This window comes from Alosa sapidissima, chromosome 13 (assembly GCF_018492685.1).
Source record: "Alosa sapidissima isolate fAloSap1 chromosome 13, fAloSap1.pri, whole genome shotgun sequence".
Lineage (NCBI taxonomy): Eukaryota > Metazoa > Chordata > Actinopteri > Clupeiformes > Clupeidae > Alosa > Alosa sapidissima.
Genome location: NC_055969.1, coordinates 9,681,354 through 9,702,725, shown reverse-complemented (window position 1 = coordinate 9,702,725; position 21,372 = coordinate 9,681,354). Strand labels below are relative to the sequence as shown.

Here is a 21,372-nt window from a genome sequence, read left to right as displayed (position 1 = left end):
AGTTGCCATGTTAGGTATTTTTCGATCTGTGATTATTTGTGAAATTGTGCAAACGGCCTTTTCAAGTCATTTGAGAAGGAAGGAGTGTAACAAGCTCCCAAATTGACGCTCGTCTGAGAAATTGAGTTTTGGATAATGCAGCTTCGGCAGCTTTACAATGACTGAGGAAGCCTACCCAGATAGCAAACATACACTGGCACGGAACTGGGCCACACCTACCACAACGTACGGCACGGATCTGCATAATGGACCTGATCCGGCGTCCAAACGCACATCGGTCCAAAATTGGTCTGGATCCGTTTGACGGATCTGGTACAAATAAGGGCTACTGGCCCAGTTCCGTATGGTAGTCTGTGTTACTGATGTGTTCCAGATCTGTTTATCATATGCAATACGGGTCCGCTTATTGTGTGTGGTACGGACCCGTTTATCAGACATCAGCCGGCTTTATTTGACATGTGAAATGTGATTGGTAATTAGGGCTAATTATCCTGAAAAATCTGTTTGCTACCAGTGTTGGTCAAGTTACTTGGAAAAAGTAATTAGTTACTGATTACTGATTACTTATCCAAGAAAGTAATCTAGTTACTTTACTGATTACTTATTTTCAAAAGTAATTAGTTACTTTACTAATTACTTTACTTAGTTACTTTACAAAAACACACTAGCTATACACAACCTGAATACGCTTTTTTAAATGTAAATAATGTAATAAAAAATAAATAATGTATGTAAATAAAATACAGCAAAAAAAAAAATATTAAATCCAAAGTCTCTATTAACATATACATCTTTTAACAGTTGCAGTGCAGAGAGGAGTAATGCATTTACCAAAACAGAAAATGCTGTTGCATGCCACATTTAGGCTGTTCTAATGTCAAGAAGAGTATGTGTTTGAACTGTGTGTGTGCAGTGCCGCTGCTGGCTATTTTGGTGTCCAAAGCAGAACTGTTAGTTTAAAATATTTCTTAAGAAATACTACTAATTTGATGCAGTTTAACTCATTTATAAATGGTGCGCTGTCACTTTAAGAACATCTACACAACTCTCATAATGATCAGCTCCATTCAAATATAAGCCTATGGCTAGTCCACAAACTCCACATTTGGCACTATATTAGCAATAGTCATGATATTAAGTTGGTATAAACAGCTAGCTAGACATTTTCTGTTTGCAATTAAAAGTGATAGCCTATATGAGCCTGGTAGCACCTACCTGAGTGGAATGTGTTTCAATCGGCATAGGCTACTGTGCTTCATGTAAATGCTTAGTTTAAGGCAGTGGTTCTCAAACTTTTTCTTTCATTCCCCACTTTGATCAAGGGGGCCTTTTCGAGCCCCACCTGCCCCTCATCGCTCTAAGTGGTAGGTCAAGCTTAAAATTGTCAAATGTATTGAAATAATGACAAGTTCTAAATATATCCTCTTCAGCAGAGTTAAAATTAGCTGGTGCTGCAGATATAATAATAAATAAATACATAATGTGCCATTGTAAATTAAACACACATATTTCTGTTTTCCAGCAACATATTAGGAAGCATAGGCCAATATTTTACAGCATTGTACAATATATTCAATGAAATACCAACATGCTGCATTAAATGGATCCATAATCCAGTCATGAGCACTGCTGGTTGGGAAATATTTTTGAAATAAACTTTGCAGGGATGTGATGTAGGCCTACTGTTTAATACATGGGATCACAAGAGTGGCTCCCGAAGCAGACGTTTCAGCGATTTCACTCAGATTCTCAAAGGCATACTGTTGCGATCGAGACGCCTGTCCCATACCTCAAGTTTTTTGGTGAATGCAGTAATCTTATCTGCTAGGTGAGGTAGGTGCTTGTCTTTGCCTTGTAACTGGAGATTTAACTCATTGAGCTTTCCAAATATATCGCAAAGATAGGCCAGCTTCAAGAAATGTTCAGTAGTGAACGTGCTTGCAGATTCAAACATGCGCTCACGCTGCCTTGACACGAGCGCTTCCCTATGAATAACACAGTGCGTCCATTGCGCATCGGGTGCTACCTGGGAATAGGCTACAGATAAAAAAAAAACTAAAAAAAACTCGTGTTTTTCACGCCCTACCTGGCATGTCTCCGCGACCCAGTAGAGAAACGCTGGTTTAAGGGAAACGAATTATTGAAGACTTCAACACTCACCAGCCCCATTACAAAAAGGCAAAGACCACATTATATTTTTGCCCATTTTCCAAATCACAGTGAATGCAGCCAGAATAGTATAATGACCTGGCTCCTGTTATAACGGGCCAGTGGGCTACAGGGAACCCGCGACGTCCTCTATTTTCACCTGTTGCTGCAGCCTCATGTCGGGATCTGGGGGTGTCTCAATGAGTTTCACATTCCTGAACCGGCTTGCCAGGTGCTTGCTCAGATTTGAGGTGGAATTTTCTTCCCAGAAGAGTGTACAGCGTTTATGTTTTTTTTCTTAATGTCTGAACTGCAATGAATTAAATGCTCCATGTTCGCGCTCTCTCCTGCACTCCATGTCTTGCACACGTGTCTGTTGTTTACATCTATATTGCGCAGCTATAGCCTACATCATTGTTAGGAGTTAGACTCACAAAATCCATATGGCAAAATCCCAAATTCTTTTACTGTCTATGGCAAAATCACGGTTTAGTAACGTAACGCAGGCTGCTTGCAGGAAAGTAAAAGTAATCTAATTACTGTTTTTGCCATTGTAATCCCTTACTTACTTGTTACTTGAAAAAAGTAATTGGATTACAGTAACGCGTTACTGCCCATCACTGTTTGCTACACATTTGCTAACAGGTTCGTTAGGTTCACCCAGGCTAAAGTTCGTAACGTTTTCCCAACAGCTCAACTGATAAACATAAGCTAGGCTACAAACACAAGGGGGGTAGAAAAACTTTACAAATAAGTGTCTTATTATTTTTTTTATTCAACAACCTGGCTGTAGAAGTGCAATCCCAGACAAAGTTTAAGTCGTGTTAATTCCACTGTTCCCATCGATATTCAGGCTGTCCTCCTCAGTCATCTCCATGGTTACATTACATTACATTACATTACATTTAGCAGACACTTCTTGACCAAAGTGACTTACATGTCAGCTATATTACAAGGGATCACATTGTCCCCGGAGCAACTTGGGGTTAAGTGCCTTGCTCAAGGGCACAACGGTGGATGCTGGGAATTGAACCGACAACTTTCAGGCTACTGCACGCTAGCCCAGCTCCTTAACCACTACACTACCACCGCCCCATGGTCAATCTGAAACAACACAAAATAAACATTAGCCATTTATTCCTTTTTGCAAATAGGCTAAGTCACAACACTCGTTTTTTATCATCAGTGATCCTGTTAGCTTTATCACTGTTTTTTCCAAAATAGTTATTGTGATGGCTGTTTTGCTTAAGTTAAGCTAGTTGTTGTTGCTGGAAAATAATAGTAAAGTTATCAATCGCTCGGTTGCTTGTTGTTGTCTCTGAATAAACCAACAGAGATAAAAAGCAGATAGCCTACTACCTTGAAAAGTTGGGCTGTCCTAGTCCAACCCCAGGCTGGCAAATCATGTCAAAAGATTGATAGTGAGCAAACCAAAGATCCTTGATTAACATTACTGCTTGGACTTCTGCATGCGTGGCAAGAATATGGGGTTGTTTCATAGCACTGTTAGATCTGACACAAACAACAATTGACTACTTTTACCACTGCTAGGTAATAATAAAAATAATGAAACGAACATATGATCAATATTGAGCCAACTATATCTTCTTTTCCAGCCTTACTGTAGAAATGAAGTGGCCATGGGAACATACAGTAGTGCACCCCCATGGTTTAAATTTGTGCCATTCCAAAATACCTTTTTTTTTCTTTAGCAGCCAGTTGACAATGAAGTAGGGAAAGGACAGTCAATTTAGCAGAATCAGCACCTTAATTAATATCATTACCACCTGGGTCTGCTGTGAAAAAATGGTCCTTCGGCTCATATCCGTATCACAGGTTTGGGCCAAATCAGTGTTTTGTATTTTAAACGCATCTCCTGACTTCCAGTTGAGTTGCGGAAATTGGACCTGGGACAAATCTGTAAACCGGTGATAAAACAGCATTGCTAGCAGAGCTGAAACCTGTATCAGGGGTAGACCTGGCCCACAGTCAGATACCGTATGTCCGCTACAGGCGGATCTAAAGGCTTTTATGCGGATCCGGCCCAAAGGAAATTGCTATCTGGGTAGAGACGAGTCCATAGCAACAAGTTCATGTGTTGAATTTGTTATTACCCAGTGTGCTTTGTTGAATGGTCTCAATGTTTTATTGTTTTGTTTCATGTGAATACTTACTAGAGGAGTAAATTATTTCAAGTAGGCTAATTGCAGGAAGTGTGCATTTAGTTTCCATGCTTATTGTGTGTTTTTCCACAACAATGTTAGTGAGTAAATCTACTGAAATGGCATCCATCTTGGTGAAGTGTGACATCAAGGACACCGGAGGATGGACCAGAAGACCTGAGACCAAGACGACCCAAGTCCAACCCATAGTATGCTTCACTGACAAGTGTTGATGTTGATGCTTCATCATCACATAGACCAAAGGTAATCAAACATTAATGTTTACGTATGAATATAACTTTTTTGTTAAAGGTCTATTTTCGAATGCAGAACATAACCTAAATTGAGGATGAAACTAACTTTACCTTTCAGTGTGTATCTGTGTGCTTCTCTCCTCTGTATATATGATATATTAGTTGTGTTGTCTCATGTAAAAGTGTTAGGCTGTCTGTGTGGACTGCTTCACATTTTCGCCTCACCATCATATATCTTTTCTGTGTTAGTAAACTGTAACTATTTGAGGTCCTAATTGATTGTGCTATTTTTTAGGAGGCACTTAGAGGGAATGCCTGAACCCTGAGAGGACTAAGACGATAATTGGTGAGTTTATTTTATTTGTATGTCTTTCTCTCCAACTCGCTTTGTATTTATCTCCAATTATCGTGATAACACAACATTGTTTCTGCACTTTAGCATCTGTATTTGTGTCACTAATATTTTGCATGTTCTATTGGTATATGTTCTGTCTTATTCAGAGGCCACCCTGAAGCAGTTCCCAGGCCAGACACTCACTCCAGATTGCTGGGCCAGGCAAGAAATGCCAAAGTGAAAGAACTGAGGTTCCATAACAAAAACAAAGATTTTCAATAAAATAGAATAAAAGATAACAGAAGTGTTGTGTGATTCTTCCTCTTTATACTGATACTATGGTTGATTTTAAGTAAACACAATAGTGAAATATTTATTGATCAATGTGCAAAATATCAAACCATAGTAGAATATGAACTATATTAGAGAAATATATGTCTGAAATATATAGATCATGTGATCAGAATCTTCATCAAGGGTCATGTGATCATGCTTCTTAGTGTCATATATTTAAATATATTTAATTATATGCATAAAATATAAGAAAGTGGCCAATATTGAATATTTACTTATATTTTGAAATATATTGATACATACATGGAAATATATGTATTTAACATAGATGTAAATATATTTATTTAACATAGATGTGCTTATACTGAAATATGTTCAAGCTGCATATATGTGAATATATTATTTTTCTGTATGGGACAAACACTCACATCAAAGCAGGGTGACTTCTTCAGATTTGCGAGTGCTGTCAAATCGATACGGTTTGCTCATATAGTCTAGTGCAGAGCCATTTATATGGCTCTGGTCTAGTGGTGTGGTGGTGAAGTGTCATGCTGCGTTCAAGAGCGTAGTGTAGGTCTACGTCCCGTAGTAGCCTAGCCTATATTTTAATTTAACGTCTTTAATGGTAAGAGATCGCACAGGGATGGATAATGAGCGGTTGTTGAAAATTAAATTACAATGCCAGACACCTTCAGAGAGACCCCCTCAGGTTTTTGACTTTGTTGATTTCATGGGAGCCAGTCCTCACTCTATGGGAGCTCGGCTCCCTCTGGCTCCAACGTAATTCGAGCCCTGATTTCACAAAACTAGGGTTAAAACAGGTAAATAAAAAATGGAGACATCATTTTTCTCCATGTTCAATGACCTCTAAAGACAGTCCAACCACTCTCCAAAAATTAACATTTCAATCCCACAGAAACCACAAAGGCCCCCTGACTACGTCTTAGAATCAGCGACAAAAGTATATTATCTCTGCGGTTGGAACCTCCATGAAAGTAATTGTGGTGAATAATTATAATATTAACTTAGACTGGCAAACTTCAGGAACACTCAGGAATCAGGTTTATTCTGTTACAAGCAGAGAGGGTAAAAAATGGTCTATGGTCTGGATCAACCTCTCCCTCTCTTCCTCAGTTCTCCATCATTCTTCTTACAATGCAAGTTAGTCACTTTTGTATGGGTTAAACAAAGAAAGAAATTGGCGGCAAAACAATCCCACGTGGTTGGTTCTCCACTTGGCATCAGACACACCTACTCACACCTACTTCACACCTACCCATTCTTATCTGAAGAGCATGAGGAGAGATATCTTATATATCAGAAATATCACTTATAGAATATTCCAAACATTGAACAAAACATCCAACATGAATATATTTACATTTCATGACACATGGATACATTATAGCAAGGTAACACCCTTTGTCTTGTGGATCTGATAGCCCTTGGAACCAGTACATTAGCATTTCATTAGGGGAGGGGAGGGTGTCTCTGTTTAATGTCAAGAGGGGCCACATGGCTAACTGAAACTAGTCTTGAAATTAAATTATTATTAATTTTAACCCTAAAATTATTGCTATCAATTCATAATTTACAACAGACTGATATTATGGAGAGAAGAGAGAGGGAGTAAACATAATGGGTAAAAAGAAAATACTGTAAAATAATTGAATGCTGCAGGGCCAGGCATCAAACAATCGCTTTTATTTAGGGGAACCAGAGAAATTGTCCTTTAAGCATTACAGTGTTGCTGATGTGTATTTGAACGTTAACTGATCAAATGCATTTCTTAATCAGATGAACTCTGTGTTTTTATGTATTTTACACTGACACACTTTTATCACACTTCTTAACTCGACTTCAGAATCAACATGAAACCTGTATCAGGAGTAGACCTGGCCCACAGTCAGATACCGTATGTCCGCTACAGGCGGATCTAAAGGCTTTTATGCGGATCCGGCCCAAAGGAAATTGCTATCTGGGTAGAGACGAGTCCATAGCAACAAGTTCATGTGTTGAATTTGTTATTACCCAGTGTGCTTTGTTGAATGGTCTCAGTGTTTTATTGTTTTGTTTCATGTGAATACTTACTAGAGGAGTAAATTATTTCAAGTAGGCTAATGCAGTTGCAGGAAGTGTGCATTTAGTTTCCATGCTTATTGTGTGTTTCCACAACAATGTTAGTGAGTAAATCTACTGAAATGGCCTCCATCTTGGTGAAGTGTGACATCAAGGACACCGGAGGATGGACCAGAAGACCTGAGACCAAGACGACCCAAGTCCAACCCATAGTATGCTTCACTGACAAATGTTGATGTTGATGCTTCATCATCACATAGACCAAAGGTAATCAAAAATTAATGTTTACTTATGAATATAACTTTTTTGTTAAAGGTCTATTTTCGAATGCAGAACATAACCTAAATTGAGGATGAAACTAACTTTTCCTTTTAGTGTGTATCTGTGTGCTTCTCTCCTCTGTGTATATGATATATTAGTTGTGTTGTCTCATGTAAAAGTGTTAGGCTGTCTGTGTGGACTGCTTCACATTTTCGCCTCACCATCATATATCTTTTCTGTGTTAGTAAACTGTAACTATTTGAGGTCCTAATTGATTGTGCTATTTTTTAGGAGGCACTTAGAGGGAATGCCTGAACCCTGAGAGGACTAAGACGATAATTGGTGAGTTTATTTTATTTGTATGTCTTTCTCTCCAACTCACTTTGTATTTATCTCCAATTATCGTGATAACACAACATTGTTTCTGCACTTTAGCATCTGTATTTGTGTCACTAATATTTTGCATGTTCTATTGGTATATGTTCTGTCTTATTCAGAGGCCACCCTGAAGCAGTTCCCAGGCCAGACACTCACTCCAGATTGCTGGGCCAGGCAAGAAATGCCAAAGTGAAAGAACTGAGGTTCCATAACAAAAACAAAGATTTTCAATAAAATAGAATAAAAGATAACAGAAGTGTTGTGTGATTCTTCCTCTTTATACTGATACTATGGTTGATTTTAAGTAAACACAATAGTGAAATATTTATTGATCAATGTGCAAAATATCAAACCATAGTAGAATATGAACTATATTAGAGAAATATATGTCTGAAATATATAGATCATGTGATCAGAATCTTCATCAAGGGTCATGTGATCATGCTTCTTAGTGTCATATATTTAAATATATTTAATTATATGCATAAAATATAAGAAAGTGGCCAATATTGAATATTTACTTATATTTTGAAATATATTGATACATACATGGAAATATATGTATTTAACATAGATGTAAATATATTTATTTAACATAGATGTGCTTATACTGAAATATGTTCAAGCTGCATATATGTGAATATATTATTTTTCTGTATGGGACAAACACTCACATCAAAGCAGGGTGACTTCTTCAGATTTGCGAGTGCTGTCAAATCGATACGGTTTGCTCATATAGTCTAGTGCAGAGCCATTTATATGGCTCTGGTCTAGTGGTGTGGTGGTGAAGTGTCATGCTGCGTTCAAGAGCGTAGTGTAGGTCTACGTCCTGTAGTAGCCTAGCCTATATTTTAATTTAACGTCTTTAATGGTAAGAGATCGCACAGAGATGGATAATGAGCGGTTGTTTAAAATTAAATTACAATGCCAGACACCTTCAGATATGAGAGACCCCCTCAGGTTTTTGACTTTGTTGATTTCATGGGAGCCAGTCCTCACTCTATGGGAGCTCGGCTCCCTCTTGCTCCAACGTAATTCGAGCCCTGATTTCACAAAACTAGGGTTAAAACAGGTAAATAAAAAATGGAGACATCATTTTTCTCCATGTTCAATGACCTCTAAAGACAGTCCAACCACTCTCCAAAAATTAACATTTCAATCCCACAGAAACCACATAGGCCCCCTGACTACGTCTTAGAATCAGCGACAAAAGTATATTATCTCTGCGGTTGGAACCTCCATGAAAGTAATTGTGGTGAATAATTGTAATATTAACTTAGACTGGCAAACTTCAGGAACACTCAGGAATCAGGTTTATTCTGTTACAAGCAGAGAGGGTAAAAAATGGTCTATGGTCTGGATCAACCTCTCCCTCTCTTCCTCAGTTCTCCATCATTCTTCTTACAATGCAAGTTAGTCACTTTTGTATGGGTTAAACAAAGAAAGAAATTGGCGGCAAAACAATCCCACGTGGTGAGTTCTCCACTTGGCATCAGACACACCTACTCACACCTACTTCACACCTACCCATTCTTATCTGAAGAGCATGAGGAGAGATATCTTATATATCAGAAATATCACTTATAGAATATTCCAAACATTGAACAAAACATCCAACATGAATATATTTACATTTCATGACACATGGATACATTATAGCAAGGTAACACCCTTTGTCTTGTGGATCTGATAGCCCTTGGAACCAGTACATTAGCATTTCATTAGGGGAGGGTGTCTCTGTTTAATGTCAAGAGGGGCCACATGGCTAACTGAAACTAGTCTTGAAATTAAATTATTATTAATTTTAACCCTAAAATTATTGCTATCAATTCATAATTTACAACAGACTGATATTATGGAGAGAAGAGAGAGGGAGTAAACATAATGGGTAAAAAGAAAATACTGTAAAATAATTGAATGCTGCAGGGCCAGGCATCAAACAATCGCTTTTATTTAGGGGAACCAGAGAAATTGTCCTTTAAGCATTACAGTGTTGCTGATGTGTATTTGAACGTTAACTGATCAAATGCATTTCTTAATCAGATGCACTCTGTGTTTTTATGTATTTTACACTGACACACTTTTATCACACTTCTTAACTCGACTTCAGAATCAACAAGTTTTTCAATATGCTCTGATTGCCCAGGTTCATTAGTGCAAAATTTCCAGCAGCACTCCCGAACAGCAGGAGGCGATCACTACACATGGTACCTTTACGTCTGAACTTGACAAATCCAGGAAGAAGATAAGCTGGACAATTCAAATTTCACCGCGTTCGTGTCATTTGCTAGCTAGGCTAGCTATTCGGAGTTGTGACATTTGCGTCTCAGGAATTAAAAAAAGCAATTTTCTCGCAACAGTCTTTTCAAGATGACATCAAGGAAAAGGTAAAGGAGTTGGTGCAAATAAGTAGTACAGCGATTAAACATGGCGTTAATGTTGAAGGTAACAAACGGACTGCTTTCGTTTATGCAGAGAATGTCTCTGTAGACGGGCTCTGGTTTATGTTAAGCTTTGTCAACATTACAGCCCGTAAATCGAACAAAAGTCACTGAGTGTGAAATGTCAGGTCGTTAACTAAAGTGGTCGAAAAGTTACCTTTCTTCATTATAACCGTCGTTAATGGCATCTTAACGGAACAAGCACGATCAATTACAGGAAATGATCTAGCTGCTACCGTAATGGTAATGTTATGCTAGTCTTCTGGCATCTGGCTTCGCGTTATGGCTGCATTATTTAGACACTCTGCTAGCATTTAAGTCATCTTGCCAAATGCCAAGAACAACGCACTTGTACAAATCAATCCATTTCATGAGTGACTTATTTTTCTTATAGGTATATGGAGACAACATTACAAAATATTAGGCTTTACGTTGGCTAACGGTTGGTTGGCTGCGCGTCACACAAGCTGCATTTTGCAGTATTTTTAGCACCAACTTTATAACAACAGATGCAATACATCGTTCATGCGATGGCTGCATTATTTAGAAAATAATCTTGCCTAATGCCAAGAACACATATGCGATCCATTTTATGAGTGACTTCTTTTTCTTATAGATCTATGGAGATAACGCAGTGTTTCCCATACATTAACTTATTTGTGGCGGCCACCACAATATCAACATTGACCACCACACAATCATTTTCCATGTTGTACTATTTAAATTGGATGGAATTCTTTCATTGTAGAGCTATGTGCACCTTTGCACAGACTCTCCTTGTGTCTCTCTGTCGAACCTACATGCATGTTTAAAGAAAACATTAACAATCCTGCAAAGCATAGAAGACGACTAGCTAAATTGTGCTTAAATCTGGTTAGCATCATAACCCCGCTGCACTAATTTGTTAACTTTTGCATCCAAGTTAATTCTGCAAACCTACCACCATAAATAGAATTAAATTATGTGGGAAACACTGTAACGTTACAAAAGATTAGGCTTCAGTAACGATATTTCCATCCATTTTTTTTGCCTGTTTGATTTGATTTTCATGTGTCAACTGGCAGGGCGACCAAATGCACGCATATGTGGTGTGTGTAGTTGTAGGATTAGTTTCTCCTTTGTCCTATGTGTCCATCATTTGAAATTGTAGGGTTAATCAAATTAATTTCCATGCTTGCATAGCATACAATATGTTGATCATGGTTTGGACCAAGAGAGAAAGAAGCACACATCAAAAATGGTCCATTTATCGGTATTGTTTACATGTTGGTTACATTTGTATTGAGGTAGGCATGGCCCACTATAACCCACCCCTGGCCCTGCCATGAATGGGTTATTTAATGGAAAAATTCCTTCATGGGTATCTTTTTAGGGGTTAATCAATGGCTGGAGTGTATTTTTAACTAACTGTTCCATGCTTAGATGCCACTCTTTGATATGTCCTCAGTGAAACACTGGCCTCATCCCTCATCTCTGGCATAAATATGGCCATGGCACAGCTGGTGGACATATGGGATAGCATTGGCATCATGGAGGAGCAGAGAGTTGAACGGATGTTGACCGTTAAGAAGCACATAGAGGTATGTCATGTTTCATGCAAATAATAATGTATTCATTAATAATAATAATGAATAATGATAATAATGTATTCACGAATGACTCTGATAAAAGTTTATATTTCTATTCAAAGGATCTTTTGAGGGATATGATCACGGAAGAGGAGTCCCTGAGGCACAGAATCAAATCAAGCATTGTAATCTCACAGAAGCAGCTTGAGGCGATATGTGAGGAAATGAAGGAAGGCCCGTATAAGGTGTGTGTGTGTGTGTGTGTGCCTCCCGTATGTGTATGTATAGTGGAAGTGTGTGTATAAATGTCCTTTTTACTGCACCCCCACCCCCCAGCTGGAAGAGGGCCTGACCATCCTGCAGACGGAGAAGAACCTGCGTTATCGTCTGGAGGCACTGCAGAAGGAGAAGAATGACCGCCTGAGGGATCTGAAGGCTCTGCAGCTAGAGGACGAGGAGTTGTGTGTCCAGCTCTGTTCTACACCCTACTACGTGCCGTCCAATACCGTGCCCTCCAACGAGCAGCTGAAGGCCCTGCGGGAGCACATCCAGGACCTCACTGCTGAGAGGGTAGGGACCAGCACAGCAGGGCAGGACAAGGCCTTTAGAAACCTACCTTTTAGCCCATGTACATGTTCTTTGTCCCTTTTAGCCCATGTACATGTTCTTTGTCCCTTTTAGCCCATGTACATGTTCTTTGTCCCTTTTAGCCCATGTACATGTTCTTTGTCCCTTTCCCTGTTGTCATGTCTGCCCTGTAGAGGAGCAGGCTGGCTGTGTTCACAGCGCTCCGTAAAGACATCGCACTTCTGGCCAGTGAGATGGGGCACGACCCAGAGACCAGCCTGGAGAGGGAGGCCGTGAGTGATGACCCAGATGTGTTCCTGCTGACTCACGACAATATCAAAGCTCTTCAGCTGCTGGTTGGGCAGGTATGCTAGAGTCAAGACATAATTCACACAAGATGTATACATTACATCAAATATCTGAGTCAGTTTCCTTCGTTTGAAGTTTGATTAATATGTGCCCCCTTGTTGTGTGTGTAGTTACATTAATGCCAATTTCACACTCAAGGATTTATCATTTGGTCTAACAAAATTGGAACATGATGAGCTGTTGTGTGACAGGATGCACAAGAAGCTGTTTTGTCACTTTAAATATAGACATAGAAACTGGAACTTATGTAGGCTACAGAAATGGTAAAACAAACATTCTCCACTGATCCTACAATGTTAAAGGAGAATTCCGGTGTGAAATTGACCTTAGCTGCACTGAAAGATGTTGCCGAGTACTTACCTGTGTCCAATAGGCACCTTCGGTCACCCCCTAGTATTCCGAATTGCGCCGATTTTCGCTGAACTTGCATAAGGTTTTCAGCTAGCTGTGGGGGCATAGCGTAGCCTATGCAGCTAAATCGCTATTTTTACACCATTAAAAATGTTCCAAGAAACTCCACACTGCATTGGTAGACTTCTGAGGGTCCTGACATTTAAAACGAGATACTGAGAGCTTTGGAAGTGCACAGGAAGTTTATTAAAAAAGACTGTTTATACAAGCAGTAGAACTACCTTCAGAGAATCTCTCCGATGGCCGACATCTCAATGAAGTCGCGATCAGTCGACCGCCGAGCACGAACGAACAGGAAGGACAGGGGAACAGATTGCAAAAGTAATTACAAAATTACTAATTACAAAAGTAAATGGGAAATATATAGTTACTGTCTACATGAGCATGAGGAGTACACGGTATCAACGAAGCTCAAAAGGTTTTACATCAGTGATGGGAATCTCGCGTAATGTTGTTGACGGAAGACGTGCTGTTGCTGTAAGTACACAGCAACATCTTTCAGTGCAGCTAAGGTCAATTTCACACCGGAATTCTCCTTTAATTATCTCAGGAGGTAACTAGACTTTCTAGTAGGGTTCATATCTGAATATGGAACAAGTTAATGATTGCAGTCAGAGTCAACTTTCTGAATGAGTAGCAGGGAGCCACGGAGCCTGACCCTAGGCTACCTCACTGCCTCACCTGAAGAACAATCCGTAGCCAAGAATGATCCACATGGGAACTTTATTCCAGCGGGTGGTAAATTCTTGATAGGTTTGTTTGCATTACATGGGCTCCAACGTTAGTTCACCTGTTATTCCCCCTCACAAGGCTATGCCTAGATAGGCTGCAGAATAATGGAAGGATAACACGTTTCTCTAGTAAAAGATCCTGTAATATGTGCATCCCTGTCATGGATCAGTTGTCATGTAATCTTAACAGTATAGCGATCCTATTACTAGTGAAGTCGTGTATTCTAGGAGACCCTATACGTTTGGCCTAGCCATCTAAATCGACCATTGTCAAAATACGTCAACTGGCAAACTTTGTTTACATACACGGTCAGCACACCGTTAACTCCAGAACTCCTTCTGCTTGATGTAGCTGGGGGTGAAGAAGGGGTCTTTGATTTTAACTCGAGACAAGCTGAAGGAACGAGCCATGAGCCTGTGGAGTCGTTTAGATTGCCCCGAGAAAGATGGCGGATTCCCTCTGGACACTCAAGGGACCCTCACTAATGACATTTCACGGGTAAGGCCCCTGAGAAGGTATGCTTGCCTCACAATGTCCAGCTGTACAATAGTCCATAGCCTACCATACTTCATAATTCTGTATAAATTGGGCTTTTTTGGGGGGGGCTTTTTCCTTTAGCTGTGTTTGAGGATGTTTCATACAAATCTTTCAGCGTAGCTAACTGACTTGGGATCTGTATAATATGCCTGTGCAGTGGCAGAATGAGGTAGACCGTCTGGAGGAGCTGCAGAAAGCCCATCTGGAGGACGTCATCGAGAAGGCCCGGCTGGAGCTGATGGACATGTGGGACAAGTGCCTGTTTGGACCAGAGCAGAGGGAGGCCTTCAACTGCTACTTCTGTGACGGTAGGGTTGGCTTTCTACTTGACTCCGAAGGGGGCATACCACGAAGTGAGTTTACAGGCTTACCCAGGTGACTTCTGGAGTTACCACTGATCTCCAAACAATGTCACTTTAGAAGCAATGCATGCAGTAATTAAACATTATTTTGAAGATTAGAGGTTACTTAGAAATTACTGGGATAAGCCAGTAACCGCAATTAGTATTACACCCCTCTAGTCATTGTCTTAATGTTGGCATTTGTATATTTTGGATGCTAAAAGGTGTTAAACTAGGTTGAATAATGTCTCTTTGCAAAATGTTGGTTTCCGAGATGCATGCAAGTGTGGAGACGTCTCTGTGAATTTGTTCATTCATGATCTGCGTCTTTCCGTGGGGTCAGTTAATTACACCGAGGAACTTCTGCTGTTGCACGACGCTGAGCTGGTGAAACTGAAGGAGTACCAAGAAAAAACTCGCCCCCTCCTGGAAGCTCTGGAGAAGTGGGAGAAGAACTGGGTCCTCTTTCAGGACTTTGAGGTACTCCTACATCCATCAAAACCCAAATGGTTCAATTAACATGGAGTACACTCCGGTAGATAGATATACATCAGTATTGCACACAAGGGATGGGATTCTGTTATGATATGTGCTATTCTGATATGGCTATTAACTACACTCTGTGTTCTCTTATTATTGGAATTTGAGAGCATTATGTGAGCGAATTCAACACTTACAATCAAAGTAAAAAAAATGCAATTTATTCCCAAGAGTGCTTGGGTAGATTGGTTGAGTCTAGCTGTTGGTCCAAAACCTTCCACTTTCCCTGATGAGATTAGTGCACCCTCATTACCCTGGGTGTATTGTGGTCTGTAAAGTAAACAATCACAGTGCTTCAGAAGATTAAAAAGGAAATTGTGTTTACTAACGAGGAAGTCCATGACAAAACGATCTGTGAAGTGATGGGTGTGCCACTCACACTCACACACACTCTCTCTCTCTCTCTCTCTCTCTCTCTCTCTCTCTCTCTCTCGCTCTCTCTCTCTCTCTCCTTCCCTTCCTCCATCTCTCAGAGGAAGGCGTCTGATCCGAGCCGATTCTCCAACAGAGGAGGAGCGCTGCTAAAGGAGACCAAGGAGAGAACCAAGGTCCAGAAGATGCTCCCAAAGGTATTGCAGAGCCTTGCTTGTACTTGATGCTGGCTAAAGGGTTGTTGATCTTTGCCCCCTGACATTTTTGTGCTCCTGAAGCAACACGTGGATTGGTTAGAATAATGTGTGGCCTGTCCAATTTTTGTGTGTGTGTTTCGTGTGTGTGTGTGTTTGCACGCATGCGTGTGTTTGTGCGTGTGTGTGTGGAATGCATGACTAGCTTGAGGAGGAGATGAAGGGAGCAGTGGATGCCTGGGAAAAGAGTCAGGGTTCGGCGTTCCTGGTGCGAGGACTCAAGCTTATGGACTACATCTCCGTTCAGAGAGAGGAGTACAAACAGCAGAAGGACAAGGAGAAGAATGAGCGGGTATGTGTCTCATCGCAGCCAGCGAGCTAGACCACTAAGGCCTCTGTTCGCAAACACCAGGAGCAGTGTTGTCTTGCAAGGTCAATGAAATGTTGGCATTTTATTGAGGTGGAATGTGCCGGTAGCTTGCTCTAAAAGCCACCCACAGCTTGTTGAAAATTCATTCATTGCTATTTCCTGTTTTAAACAACACCAAACTACCGGTACTTTGACCTTTACTTTCACAGAATATTGAATGGGCTTAGGAATGTTGCTACATTGCGGCGGCCAATTTTCTGTCCAACAGATTTTTTCCCATCACAGTTGAACTATATGTGTGTGCTGTGCAAGACTACAACCAGTGTGGTATAAAACAAAGGTTGTTTTTCAGATGACCAAGAAGACGGAGAACACTCCCTTTAAGACTCCCACCAAAAGGCCCCCAACAGGCGCATCTGGAGCCACCCCCAACAAGACCAGAAAGGTACCACAACTGAAATTATCCATTGAGCTGCTCAATTCTACTCACAATCTTTTCTGACTCCATCCTTCAGATAATCATTAGATGGAATGGATTTTTAAATTTTTTAAAAGATATAATTTAACAACGTCAAACCATTTACCAAAATCATATAAACCTTATACTTTGTGCTATATGCTATATGAACACTTATTATTATTATTATTATTATTATTATTATTATTATTATGATGATGATGATTGCTAATCCTTTCTCATGATCTCTTAGCAGACGCCCAATCAGACGGTGTTGCGCAGTGTCAGTGTAAGCAGCCTCAGCAGTGCTTCGTCTACTTACCTGTCTGTGCCCTCAGGGAAGCCTCCAGTGGGCTCCGCCAAGGTATGTATGTGTATCGCCACAGCCTGGTCATTAACATCGCTTAGATATACCGCTAGAATTAGAATTACTAATGTTTAATTGGTTATTGCCGTTATTCATTGGAATTACTCTGTTATTGGTTTAGCATTACTTAGACTTCACATTCCACTTCCTGAAAAGTGAAAGTTGGACAAAACGTCATTCGCACGGTTTGGGTTTTTTTTCGAGAGGAAAAGTTAGTTTTTTTAAAGAGTTCTTCACAGCTGAGAATTGACACGATTCAGTATAAGAATCTCTGACCTGCTAAAGAACCCTGGGGAAACTCTGGAATGTTAAGACTGCATATGTATTATGTATGGAGTTTAAAAATCTGGCCAGCTACAAAACAGTGCACATTTTCTTTTCACCTATAGATGGTGCAGTTGTGTTGAAAACCAAGTGCTCCTGTTGCATATCAACCAGGCTCTTCTAGCAGACAAGGAGTGTTCAACATGGACCACCATGTGCCTGGTCGTGTTGTTGTTTATTTCATGTTTGGATGTATATTTATTTCTTCCCTAGAAAAACAAGATTGAAACCAGCCTCAGAACACCTCTTCAGGTGTTCAACTGCACAGCTGAGCAAATACCTGGCATCACCTACTCAGACTTCACGGTAAGGATGAGCTCTATTGCCCAACTCTCCATGTCTGTCATGCCTGCTTAGCACTGGTCAGAACTCACCCCACAGTCTGGCCCCATATGGCTTACAAAAAAACAACTATGCAATCATGCTTATTTGGACATTTCTCGCCATGCATGTTTTAGTTTCCTGATAACTTGACGGGGTCACGGAGCCATTCCTTGTAGTCATTTGGGCATGCTCCCCCTTCGCTCTTATGCCATGCCAAGATTGCCCATGGCTGGGCCAGAGGTCCAGTGAAATACCTGAGCATTGCAACAAGTTTCTATTTCTGAGCCCTTAACAACTTCAAGACTTTATGCACTGACCTGTTCAAATCCCATAGCACAGGAGGAGAATAAGCTCTCTCTCTCTCTCTCTCTCTCTCTCTCTCTCTCTCTCTCTCTCTCTCTCTCTCTCTCTCTCTCTCTCTCTCTCTCTTCAGAAAGGGGGGGGGGGGGGAATGAGCCCCATGCATCTGTAATAACACGGTCAGGATGTCAGCTTTACTGAACATTGTTTTGTCTCCTCAGAGTGAACTCTCTAAGAAGGCCAGTCAAGAAGCCGTACTCAACAGCACCGTACTGCTGGACGTGGAGAAGGGGAACTAGAGGCGGGGGGGGGGGGGGGGGGGGCCTCACCTTGGAGTACTGTAAGCCCATACTCCTTTGATTTTAAAAAAACATGTATGAACAAAGGGGAGGAGGAAAGGAAAATCGTGGTATGTAGGGGTGCTTCCAATGAGGACCTTTTAGAAGTGGTATGCTGTGCCTTCCAAATACAATGTACTGTTTGCTATTGAAATCCACATATTTACTTATTTTTTGTCTCCCACATTTCCCAATTTGAATGAGACTATACCCACGGTCATTTTGTTTGTGTTCGTGTGTCTTTGTATTTGTTTTTTGTCCTTTATTTGTATATATTTATCTTTCAAAGAACTGTTACAAGAGTCCGTTTTTTTTTTTTAAACAAATGGATGGGGCCAGGGAAGTTCATGTATTCTGTTTTGCACATAGAATATGAAACATTTGCATTGCTTCTTCATATATAATAGAATAACTGAATAAATATTATATATTTTCAATTGAAAAATAAATGTTGAATGTATTTTTGTCCTGTTTACAACTTCATGGTCATTCCTGGTCCACTTAAGCATACTGAGGCAAAGTCTCTAGAGATCATGGCCAAATCGGGCAGACTGAAGTCTGTCTCTTCAGAGCATCTGATTTAGTCACGTGGGCCATTGTGCGCTCTGGGTGCCTCCTTACCGAACGTAGCCATAATCCAAGATGAATACCTTATTACATTAAACTACTACTCAAAATTGCACGAGCCAGTATTGATTCAAAAGAGCGATGGAGTACAGAGAACTGGTCTGTTGTGACTGGGTTCGCCATTTTGTTTTAATTGAGTGAAAGGCTTTCATGTCTAATTGCCTCGTACAAACAATAGTATAACATTGCATTTATGGTATAATGCTTTCAGGCAACAATGAACATTAGATTACTGAGTCACACAACTAGCCCTGTTAAATGGCATCAAATTGTTTAGATTGCCAATAGATACAGTGGTGTATTTATCTAAACCAGGCTGAAATTGAGAGGGGGAAAAGCTGTCGACACTAAACACTGACCTAATTAGTTGGAGTAGCCAGCGTCTTTTGAAACGGCTTGCTGTTCTGTCACATAGACAATTTGATCCAAAGGAGAAAAGCAGGAAAAAACTATATATACCGGTATATATGTTGTCACATAGCAACAAGTTATTGCTCCTGAGTCCTGAAGCGCCAATGTGTATATTGAAATAAATTATATTTATAGACCCCCCCGCCCCATCTCTCAGTGCAAACCTGTGTAACTTTTGACATGCTATGGAAAGACACGTTGACAAGACATTCATTCAGCATGATTCTCAAGGTGACTTCTGATGACTGATGAAAGCACAAAGGGTGTTCAACATTTCTTTTAGCAGAAAATACAAAAAAAGTGAATAGAGAAAACACTGATCCAAAAGGCGAGCCCATGTTGAGCTCTTAAAACATAAGTGCCTTCATTTAGCTGCTGTTGAGGCTTTAAAAGCTGACGTACATTCACAAGGCAGTGTTGTACAGTGCACAATCGCACAAGAACCCTCAACAACGCCATAAAAATGGTCTCGCAAGTAGCATAAATACCATCCGGAGACATGGAATAATGTCTTTTCAATATGTCCTTTAATGTCTTTAAATAGCTTTATGTCCCTTTCCTAGTAGAAGAGAAGCTTCTAGATTCTCTCTGCTGGCCCAGGGCTGAGAATGAGGAGTCCACACTTGATGTCCATTCTGTGTGCAGTTTATCGTATGAGTGTCATAGAGCACCAACAGAGTCCTGAGACTCAAGCTCACTCGATAGAATGCGTCGCCCATTGTCACTGTAGCTCCGGTTGGGCAGAAGAGATAATCTGGTGGGAGAAGACGAGACACAGCTAACATTAATGTCAAATGATTATTTGATATTCGCAGACAAAACAATGACTGCTGATAGTGCTCATTGATTTCATTAAATTTGTTACAGTGCAGTTCACCCTCAAAGGTTTTATTATGAGAGGTCTCTAACTTAGCTCACCTTTCATTTAAGGATACTAAATACTGTTACCACGAAAATCTACTACATCGTCTTTCCCCCTACTTTACTGCTCTGTAGTTTTATCCAGCCCAATTCAGTTTAAGCATGGTATTTTAGTGTACATTACATTACATTTAGCAGACACTTCTTGACCAAAGTGACTTACATATGTCAGCTATATTACAAGGGATCACATTGTCCCTGGAGCAACTTGGGGTTAAGTGCCTTGCTCACTTGCCTGTGAGCAAGTGCCTGGCACAACGGTGGAAGCCGGGAATTGAACCGACAACTTTCAGGCTACTGCACGCTAGCCCAGCTCCTTAACCACTACACTACCACCGCCCCTAGTGTAATCCTAATTAGTAATAGCCTACCTCTCATTTGAAATGTATCACTTTTTGGACCAATGATTTGTGTATAATGTTGTTTAAGTAATATTCTTTAACAAAAAAAAAAAACACATTTACGCAAGATTTAGTTTTAAGAATTGCAGAAATGCTATAGAATGTGGCTTCCATATATCCATTTGAGAAACCATACCTCAAAAAATTAGTAATGAGTTCCCATTTTGTTTTATAATTTGTAGTTTTTATAATTCACCCTAAACCTTGATATTTAAAGATGTTTGGGAACTAAAACACTTGGAAGCATAGTATGGCATAAACTATATGAACTTTAGGAGTATACCTCAAGAGAGGCTGAATTCTTCAAATGCATTCCCTTTTCTAGTCACGGTCTGTGGTATCAGGTTAAGAAAAGTACTCTTATTTGCAGAGGATTTGCATGATTTACTGTCCAACTAATCCTCACTATCCCTTAAGACATGAGCTTCAAAGAGATGAATTGACAGATATTATATCAACTACAGAGGTGGCCGCCTCCTTATTTCATACAGTAAGAGAGAATTTTATTTGCCTAATGACACTTGCCAGATTAATTCAATGAACCCACTTA

The 21,372-nt window shown here is 40.1% G+C and overlaps 2 protein-coding genes and 2 long non-coding RNA genes across 6 annotated transcripts in view; 3 read left to right on the top strand and 1 right to left on the bottom strand.

Annotated features, from left to right (window-relative positions):
- Positions 1-4,429: 4,429 nt before the first annotated feature.
- LOC121680575 lies at positions 4,430-5,193 on the top strand. The gene is made up of 3 exons (XR_006021742.1): positions 4,430-4,574; positions 4,860-4,910; positions 5,066-5,193. It is a non-coding gene; the product is annotated as an uncharacterized LOC121680575 (long non-coding RNA).
- A 2,201-nt stretch (positions 5,194-7,394) lies between these two features.
- LOC121680573 lies at positions 7,395-8,157 on the top strand. The gene is made up of 3 exons (XR_006021741.1): positions 7,395-7,538; positions 7,824-7,874; positions 8,030-8,157. It is a non-coding gene; the product is annotated as an uncharacterized LOC121680573 (long non-coding RNA).
- Positions 8,158-10,143: 1,986 nt separating this feature from the next.
- Positions 10,144-18,927, top strand: zgc:86764 (uncharacterized protein LOC797431 homolog). Of its 2 annotated transcripts, none has more exons than XM_042060324.1 (14): positions 10,144-10,297; positions 11,799-11,931; positions 12,042-12,164; positions 12,256-12,489; positions 12,681-12,851; positions 14,350-14,496; positions 14,693-14,843; positions 15,220-15,356; positions 15,890-15,985; positions 16,188-16,334; positions 16,705-16,797; positions 17,066-17,173; positions 17,714-17,806; positions 18,346-18,927. In XM_042060324.1, exons 1-14 carry the CDS (start codon positions 10,281-10,283, stop codon positions 18,421-18,423), a joined length of 1,728 nt encoding a protein of 575 aa, XP_041916258.1. In that variant the 5' UTR covers positions 10,144-10,280; the 3' UTR covers positions 18,424-18,927. The 2 variants fall into 2 exon arrangements, with proteins under 2 accessions (XP_041916258.1, XP_041916257.1); XM_042060323.1 differs by having other exon boundaries at positions 17,063-17,173.
- A 912-nt stretch (positions 18,928-19,839) lies between these two features.
- si:dkey-247m21.3 (5-hydroxytryptamine receptor 4) overlaps positions 19,840-21,372 on the bottom strand; it is a 29,247-nt gene continuing 27,714 nt past the window's right edge. For both annotated transcript variants that reach the window (XM_042059389.1, XM_042059388.1), the window contains one exon: positions 19,840-20,254. In XM_042059389.1, coding sequence (XP_041915323.1) covers positions 20,161-20,254 — 94 coding nt within the window. In that variant the 3' untranslated portion in view covers positions 19,840-20,160. The remainder of the gene's footprint in view (positions 20,255-21,372) is intronic.

Bases quoted from the DNA above. Each gene is read 5' to 3' on its own strand.
- zgc:86764 (XM_042060323.1), top strand. The intron at 15,357-15,889 runs GTACTCCTACAT...TCCATCTCTCAG, and splicing joins TCCTCTTTCAGGACTTTGAG to AGGAAGGCGTCTGATCCGAG. The intron at 15,986-16,187 runs GTATTGCAGAGC...ATGCATGACTAG, and splicing joins TCCAGAAGATGCTCCCAAAG to CTTGAGGAGGAGATGAAGGG.